The sequence below is a fragment of the Ovis aries genome, chromosome 4 (genome assembly GCF_016772045.2).
Source record: "Ovis aries strain OAR_USU_Benz2616 breed Rambouillet chromosome 4, ARS-UI_Ramb_v3.0, whole genome shotgun sequence".
Lineage (NCBI taxonomy): Eukaryota > Metazoa > Chordata > Mammalia > Artiodactyla > Bovidae > Ovis > Ovis aries.
The window spans coordinates 28,776,385-28,785,576 of record NC_056057.1 but is presented as its reverse complement, the minus strand read 5'-3'; the positions used below and the strand labels follow the sequence as shown (position 1 = coordinate 28,785,576).

General features: G+C 46.1%; 1 protein-coding gene across 1 annotated transcript; it reads left to right on the top strand.

Moving 5' to 3' along the window:
* The first annotated feature begins 6,707 nt into the window (after positions 1–6,707).
* On the top strand, positions 6,708–8,892 carry TWIST1 (twist family bHLH transcription factor 1). The gene is made up of 2 exons (XM_004008211.6): positions 6,708–7,685; positions 8,209–8,892. The coding sequence occupies exon 1, from the start codon at positions 7,041–7,043 to the stop codon at positions 7,641–7,643; it is 603 nt and encodes a 200-aa protein (XP_004008260.4). The 5' UTR covers positions 6,708–7,040; the 3' UTR covers positions 7,644–7,685; positions 8,209–8,892.
* Positions 8,893–9,192: the final 300 nt, after the last annotated feature.

Here is a 9,192-nt window from a genome sequence, read left to right as displayed (position 1 = left end):
CTGTGATCTCAACTTTGTGTCATGTCTGACTGCTCCCACAAGTATCCTGCCTCCAAACACACACAGTTCTTTCCACGTCCGTGAGAGGGCCATGGATGCCCATGTGTACAGGCTTTGCCCATGCCAGTGTGTCTTTCCTCCTACCCGTTCTACTCCCTTGGTTCGCCCCGTCATCCTTCATAATTTAACCAAAATGCATCAGAGGCTCTATTTTAGGTGTGCTGAATAAGGAAATTTACCCCTATTTTATTTCTCATTAGACTGTGAACATGTTTGATGTCAAGGACTAAAATTTCCTTATTCAGCACACCTAAAATAGAGCCTCTGATGCATTTTGGTTAAATTATGAAAGAATCAATAAATGTGTTGCAATTAATTAGGGTCAGTTGAAACCAGAATTCAAGTGTCCCAAATGGATTATTAGGCAGAACCAGAACCTTACAATTTCTCAAAGTCTTGAGTGGTGGTGAGTGAAAATAAGACTTCATCACTTAGAGCTATATCTTTCCCTAAACTATCTGAGGTGGGGAGGGCAAAGGCATTGATCCTGGATAACCACAGGGGAAAACACCCAGTTTGATATTCATTGTGGAAGGTCAAATGGAAAAATAACTAAACAGCTAGGAACCTTAGCAAGCATGTAAGATTTCTGAAATCCTGTCAAGGTTCATAGCATGTTTCAAGGAGTAACAGCTCCAGTATTGCCCCAAACACCTTCCTGCCACCATCTTGAGATTCATGGTCACAGGATGTTACTATCTTTATTGTCATTCTAAATAGATGAGCATTCACCTATCAGATGAACAACAACTTTAATTAAAGGTGTCATGCCCTCCACCCTATTTCTTATTTTTTGTACTTAGTGGGTTGAAAATGACAGAGATTTTTAAAACAAAATGCCTATACAAAGGGACAGGCAACCACCTGCAACAGTCTCTTTGAGCAGAAACCAAGGCAAATAATCCCAGTGCTTTTCTGTCTCCCGGGAAGGGCACTGATTTCTTTCTTTCTCTTGTCTTGTAAGCCTGTTAGTCCCCCCACATGCTGCTCCTGGTTCTCTCGTTTTCTCTCTCGTTCTTATTCACATGGCCCAGTGCCTCTTTCACCTCTCTCCACACTCTGCTCTGTCTCTCTTGATCTCCTTATTTTCACTCTGTTCCTTCTCTCTTGTGTTTCCTTCTTCTTCCTTTTCCAGGTCTTTGGGTCCATTCCTCAGTCCCTCCACTGGGGTCTCAGAGAATGTGACTGGGAATTATCTACCAAAAGACACGAATGAAAAGCAAAAGCACTGAGTTCTAACCGAAGCAGGGATTTATCTACCTGGTTGTCATGGCACTTCACCAGACACAAAATTCATCCAGAAAAATATCAGAACATAACTTATTTGAATTTACCTTAACTTAGCAAGTAATCAAATACTCTGAAAACTTGTTTTGATTAAAAAGTAGTAAGAAAGAGCAAGGTGACTTTAAATTACATCAAACATTATATAGCATAACACTTGCAAGTGTTATAAGTCAATACATTAAATATCCTGTTTTGCCATACCTTGGAAAAATAATTTTCAGTCTTAAGCTACATGTGCATTAAAGTATAACTGACAAACCATAAAACAATTTCCATTAATTTTTCTTGTAAAGACATCCCAAGTGCCCAGGCAGAAAATTCAAACTTTCAAAGGCATTTTGGAATAGCAATATATTTAAAAAATTGTTTTGCACTGTCAAACATGGCTGTAAAACTTTAAAAAGTAGAATTTCAGGTCACTGATAATTTTGTACAAAATTTGCTAATATAAAAATAATTTTACCTTTGAACAAAATTGTTTCATAAAAAATTTTGCTGTAGTAAAGTATTTTCCCTTAGAATGATAGGGTTATAGTGTATTTTCCTAAATGTATGCTTTTCTTGTATGCTCTCCAATAAAGAAAAAAGATAAAATCTTCCTCCAAAATCTAAAAGCTGAATGCCAACTCATTTTTATGCTTTTAAAAATTAATAAAAGTAACATAAATCAAATAGGCATTCCACAAATGACATTCTTTGATGTGTAATATTTTTAGTATTTTGATAGCTTTCCTCTTCTGTAAGTTTCCTTTTCAACAAAGTTCTCTGGGAAATTGTGTCCTCTTGTGGTCACTGGCAAAAACAACATGTTTTTGCAGGAAGAATTAATCCAAACAATGGAAATAGGATTTAAGGCTTCAGGAAAAGCCACTTGTGAAAAAAGGAAATCCCTTGAAGTGAAGAGAGAGATGAAAGTTGTGAGTAATCAGAAAGGGAACTTTAGCAGGAAAAACACAGAATGTAAATCATTCAACTTATATTTAAATTATTTGATCATCAGATGATTAAAAAGAAGAGATAAAAATGATTACTATGTAGGAAAATTGTGGCCATGATAAAAGCCGCTATGGATAACTGTGTATTTCTTACATTATTTCTTCAGTCATTCCAGCAACTCTGAAATAAGTGAGAGCATATTTCAACCAGTTTAAGTAGCAGCAAAGCTGGGACATAAACTTTCTAGCATGCAAACCCAATAAGGTGATAAAAGGGATGAGGGGAGACTCCTCAAGATTCTATATGTTTCCACACTGATCCTTCTCTCCCTACAAGTCTGTTGTATTATGTCTCCGAATCCCATCCTAATTTTCAGTGCAGAATGTCAGATATTTTAAAGATTAATATTTACTGAAAATTTGATTTGCTCATTTGAGGTGCTGTTGGCAACTCAATTTCCTGTGCTTTATACTTTTCCGTTTTATTTCTGAATTGGAAGCTTCAAATTTCATATTTTTTTTATCTTATTCTTAAAGAAGATCGAGAAAGAGGTAGAATCAGTCAAATTTATGAATTAAACTATCATTAAAGGAGAAAGAGAATGACCTCTTTGGGAGAAGGTAAAACATCCTGAAAACTACCAGTGTCACTGAAAAAGAATCTGCTTTCACACAATTATTCAGGTCACTTGTGCTGACACAGACCCTTATATTCCACTTAAAATTTCCTCACTTAAATAGTGAAGCAGGCAATCCCAATCCCTGTGAAGTATTCAAAACAAGATGAAATCTAATGTGTACATTCTCATCTGAGATGTACTCAAATGCAGCCTTTTCCAATCTGTGCCCCCTTCTGTGTGAAAGTTTCTGTGCTTCATTCATGCAATCCAGAGAAATTATTTCACAGAACTCTTAAGCCAACAAACAGGTGGTAGGTAGGTCATCCAAAACCTGAGGGGAAAGAGTAGGACCATACTCAAGTGCTCACCTTTTGTGCAAATCCCAACTCCAAACTGTACCATCTTGCTAATGTTATAGTGTATGTATGTTTCTTTTCCTTCTCTGAAAGTATTTATAAAGGTTGCTAGGAGAATGCCAGTGTAGATTCAAACTTTAAGAATATAGATACATATTTTTTGCAGATGCTGAGTATGAGATTCGTAACTCTATTACTTCTTTTTTTCACATTTTAACACAGTACACATTCCTCAGGAAGGACTGTGAACATGCCAAGTTTGCAGTTTGAAAACAAAGCTCATTTTGAATTATCCAATTGCAAGAGAAAAACTTTTTGTTTTCAGTTAATTTTTTAGGGCATTTATTTTAGAAGTAGATTAAATGATTTAATTCCAATGCATTCAGAATTCCCAAAGAAGGTAGTCTTCCACTGACATCCTTGAAGTCAGACTGAGTTCAGCCCCAAAGGGAAATTCCTAAGACCCTTTTTAAAGAGCCTGAAATTGGGATTTTAGAACTACGTAAGTTTTCATATGGTAAACCAAATATTGTGGAAGTCATCATTATTGTTGCATATATAAAATATCCAGAATTATATTCAACTCTTAAGGACATAAAAAGAGAGTTTGCCTTTATTCTTTTCCCAGCAAGCGTCGATAAGAAATTGGTTACATAAATGTTAAGTAGAATACAGATGGGACAATGGGCCAGGAAAGGTTCCAGTTTGCAAAGTAGGAGCATCAAGCCTCAGACCTTTTGAGAGTTAACTGGTTAGTCAAGCTACAACCTTCTGTTTAAAAACTAACTTTTAAACACTCAAGAACTTTTATCCTCATTTTTCATTCCTTTGAAGAGTAGGAGAGAATGTTTTTTGTTTCTTTTTTTTCCCCCCCAGAACTAAAGTCATTCAGTGTGACTCGGTCAAGAAGACTCCGTGCCTGGGATAGTTCTGGTTTAGTTCATTCATGTTAAACCCTATTTTAAGCATTCTGGCATCCATAGCATGGCCTCACTCCCGGGGATCCCTGTAGGCAGTGGCTAGGAGCTCTTTATCTCCTGAAGTTGAGTGCCCAGAGAAGGGCTGGGCTCATTTTAAACGGAACTAGTCTTAGAGATTGATGAGTTTGCAAATCGGGCCAGCTAATGCTGCGCTGTTGTGGACTTGGTTTCTCCTTCGGCTTCTCTCCCCCTATTTTCATCCCAGTACCCAACCCACCCAGCCAACTCCCCTTGGGCAGGTAAGGTTTCCTTTACCTTGCCCACACTTGCCTGTCTTGCTTACCCATAGCCACAAAGGAAAGAGTCCAATTATTTGATCTCTTTATTTTCGAGTATTCTGCTGAAAGGGGGAGAAAATAACACTTGAGATTGATCTTAAAACAACCACCACCACCACCCACAGACATAGGTGATGTTCAAATAAGAACTGCGGAATACTCAGAGATCAAAAGTCAAGAAAACAATTTCTGCCTATTCTCTAACTGCTCCAAGAAATCATATCCTGTAGGCAGAAGATGCACTCACAGGAGTGACTTATCTGAATGTGCTTTGTTTTAAGAAGACCCGGCTGTAAACTATTAAGTGGAGGTCAAGTAGAATCTGATTTTCAGACAGGCATTCATTTAAAAATATGTCAGCGACCCGAGAAGCGGGCATATTGGCACGCTGTGATCATTGTCTATGAATATTTGTAAAAAATAGTGATAGACGAACCCTACAGGTCGCCCCTCCCACGAAAGTTTAGCCTCCTTCGCCCTCCGCGGAATGGTTCCTTCTTGTCCTCACTTCCCTAGAAGGCTGAACCCTTCAACCGGTCCCCGGCGCTCCAGACCCCAGGGTTTCTAGGACCGGACTGCAGCCGCGAGCCTCAGCGGGGCACAGCCACGTGGCCTGCCCGCGCCTCGCCTGGGCTCCCGCCTGCTCCTCCGGACACTGTGGGCCGAGACCCTCCGTCTGGCCCAGAAAAGGAAGCTTCTTTGAGTTAATTCGCTGCTTAGAGTCCAGACGATGGAGAGGGTGAGCAGACCTCGGCCTGCGCAGGGTACCAGAACACAGGGGCACGCAACTTCCGCACCCCCAAATGTGCCCCGAAAACCAACTACTGCTTTTGACTGCTGGTTTGCTTTGTAACTTAAAGAAATGAACATAGAACGGTTATTCTCTCCCGACTCGTTAAAAAAAGAAAAGAAAAGCCTAGCATTGCAAAAATGGGCTTCTCTTTCACAGCAGCATCCTTTCCTTGCCAGCTCACCAACTTTTGTTGCTTCCGACTTGCCAGAATCTACATTAACACCTTCTTCTGGGCCTCTTCATTGTGACTTATTAAATAGAAACGCTTAAAATGTTAAAGTGTCCAAATAATTGCGGTGCGTTTGTGGCACGCGGAACAGAATTGCTTACTGAATCTCCTAGGAGTGGAGAAGGAGGGTGGGGAAGGGGGCCCTCGCTGCCCTCAGCCTCGCGTGTCCAGGCAATGTTGAGTTCCCATCTCACCCTCGCAGAGCCGACATTTACAGTCATAACGCGGGGCCTTATCTGGGAAGGGGATGAGGCTGAAGTGGCCACAGGCACTCCACCTTGGGCTAGCAGCACAGGCAATCAGGGCCGCGGCGAAGACACTGCGCTGCCACCTCCTGCCCTGCTGCCTTCTCCAAGAACAGGACTGCCTTCTTCGGGGGAATGAACTTCTGCATTTTTCTAGCACCTTCGGAGGTGTAGTCCTTTGGGTGTTGGGAAACGTCAGATTGGGTCACTGTGGAGGGAAAAGAAAGGCCCAGCTGCTTCTCGAGGAAGGATGAGAGAACAGGCCGAGGAGCAGATCTACAGTCCCTGGCGCGGCCACGTCTTCAGAAACGCCCACGACCTCAGGACCAGCCACGGTGTTTTGGCCCTTGGGACTCCAGGGCCTGGTTTACCTGACCATCGGGTGGGCTCAGCTGTCGCAGGTATTCTTGCCAGAACCCCCGCCCCAGCAATCCCAAACCGCGCCACGGACCTAAAGCGTACTGGGGCGAGCTGAGACTTCCACCCACTGTGTAGAAACTGTTGTCGCCGCTGCTGTCACAGCCGCTCCAGGAGGGACCGACAAGGCGGCGGGGACCGTCCCCTCCGGTCGCTTCCCCGGGCTGCGCCCGGGTGCGGGGGTGCGGCCCGCGCGCTTCGGCGCGGAAGGAAATCGCCCCGCGCCCGCGGGCGGAGGGCGGCGGGGAAGAAAGGGGGAGGGCAGCAAGGAGGCGGGCAGAGGGGCCGGCCGCCTGGGCCAGGTCGTTTTTGAATGGTTTGGGAGGACGAATTGTTAGACCCCGAGGAAGGGGGGTGGGGACGGAGAAAGGGGGGCTGGAAAGCGGAAACTTTCCTATAAAACTTCGAAAAGTCCCTCCTCCCCACGTCAGGCCAATGACACTGCTGCCCCCAAACTTTCCGCTTGCACGGGAGGTATAAGAGCCTCCAAGCCTGCAGCTTTCGCCCAGCTCCCAGACACCTCGCGGGCTCGCCGACACCGGCATCGTTTCCAGGAGGCCGAGCGGGGTGTGCGTGCGGCCGTTGGGCGCCTTCTTTTTGGACCTCGGGGCCATCCACACCGTCCCCTCCCCCTCCCGCCTTCCTCCCCGCCTCCCCCGCGCGCCCTCCCCGCGGAGATCCTCCCTGTCCCTCCTCCCGCTCCCTCCTCCGCGGGCCGCACCGCCCGGGCCGGCGCCGCGCGCGGGGGAAGCTGGCGGGCTGAGGCGCCCCGCTCTCCTCCTCTTCCCCGGGCCGCCCTTCTGCCCCGGGCCCGCGAGGCCGCACGTCGCCGCCCAAGAGATGATGCAGGACGTGTCCAGCTCGCCAGTCTCGCCGGCCGACGACAGCCTGAGCAACAGCGAGGAGGAGCCGGACCGGCAGCAGCCCCCGAGCGGCAAGCGCGGGGGGCGCAAGCGGCGCAGCAGCCGGCGCAGCGCGGGGGGCGGCGCGGGGCCCGGCGGGGCCGCGGGCGGGGGCGTCGGAGGCGGCGAGGAGCCTGGCAGCCCGGCCCAAGGCAAGCGTGGCAAGAAGTCTGCGGGCTGCGGCGGCGGCGGCGCGGGCGGCGGCGGCAGCAGCAGCGGCGGCGGGAGTCCGCAGTCCTACGAGGAGCTGCAGACGCAGCGGGTCATGGCCAACGTGCGGGAGCGCCAGCGCACGCAGTCACTGAACGAGGCGTTCGCCGCGCTGCGGAAGATCATCCCCACGCTGCCCTCTGACAAGCTGAGCAAGATCCAGACCCTCAAGTTGGCGGCCAGGTACATCGACTTCCTCTACCAGGTCCTACAGAGCGACGAGCTGGACTCCAAGATGGCAAGCTGCAGCTATGTGGCCCACGAGCGGCTCAGCTACGCCTTCTCGGTCTGGAGGATGGAGGGGGCCTGGTCCATGTCCGCGTCCCACTAGCAGGCGGAGCTCCCCACCCCCTCGGCAGGGCCGGAGACCTAGGTAAGGACCCGGCGCCTCTGCGCCCCGTCGCCGCTCAGGTGGCAGACAGATTGAAGGCTGGGGTGCGGCTCCCGGTCCACCTGGCCTTCCTCCCCGTCTCCCACTCCCCTTTCACACCCAACCTGGCACCGCCACCTCATCCCCCCGCGCGTTCCTGGAAGGGAGCTCAGTCCCCGCTAGGGAGAGGAGGATGCGCCCTGGTGAGGGGTGTGCGTGTGCGTGAGTGTGCGTGACAGGAGGGAAGACTGAAAAAGATTCGAGGGTCACGGGTAAGGACAGCCTTGCCAGCGCCTCTCTTTCTTTTGGCTTTTAAGTTTTCGTTCTCCTTAAAACAAATGTTTCCAAATTCCACCTCCTCCGTCTTTCCGCCCACCCACTTCCTCTTGCCCTTGGGCTGAAATCCTTCCAGGTTGTTCAGCGCAATTTCTCCGTGGTGGTGATAAGAACCGTGCTCACTAGTTTTACAAAACAGCCACAGAGACCTAAACAATAACCAACTTTCCCCCCCTCTGGGTTTTTGCAGATGTCATTGTTTCCAGAGAAGGAGAAAATGGACAGTCTAGAGACTCTGGAGCTGGATAACTAAAAATAAATATATTTGCCAAACATTTTCTTGGAAATTAGAAGAGCAGAACCCAAATTCAAAGAAACAGGGCGTGGGGCGCACTTTTAAAAGAGAAAGCGAGACAGGCCCGTGGACAGTGATTTCCAGACGGGCAGCGGCACCATCCTCACACCTCTACATTCTGATAGAAGTTTGAACAGTTGTTTGTGTTCCTCCTCTTTTTTTTTTTTATTTTTTGGTTTTTTTTTTTTTTGACGAAGAATGTTTTTATTTTTTCATGCATGCATTCTCAAGAGGTCGTGCCAATCAGCCACTGAAAGGAAAGGCATCATTATGGACTTTCTCCATTTTAAAATGGTAACGATCAGAGGAATTTTAAGAACACCTTTAGAAATAAAAATACTGGAATCAAACTGACTCACAAAATCACAGTCAGTTAATTCCTTTTTTCATTCTTCCTCTGAGGGAAAAAAAAAAAACTTAAAATAACAAAAAACAACATTCTATTTATTTATTGATGACCCACGGTAAAATGCAAATAGATCCGGTGTCTAAATGCATTCATATTTTTATGATTGTTTTGTAAATATCTTTGTACATTATTTTTCTGCAATAAATAAATATGATTGAAAATTGTAAGAACCTTAAAGTTTGGTCTATATTTTTAAAGGACTAAGTTGGCAGTAAATACCTGCTTGTTTAACTCTGGAGACACCCAGGAGGGTGAGAGGGCATTAATATAAACAAAGCAGTGAAAAACTCAAACTAGTTATTGACAGGTGGGGCATGTTATGTAGAAAGATTCATTATTCCCATTTGGTGTTCAGTGAACTTAGCATCTCTCCTTCATCTCTTATCAGGTCCCCAGACAGCAAAAACTTAAGTTATTCACCTCTCTTGCTTATATTTTGAGAATGCAGTTGTAAAACAGTTAAGCAAATA

What these genes read in the sequence shown, in the direction of transcription:
- TWIST1 (XM_004008211.6), top strand. Translation starts at nt 7,041, where the DNA reads ATGATGCAGGACGTGTCCAGCTCGCCAGTCTCGCCGGCCGACGACAGC.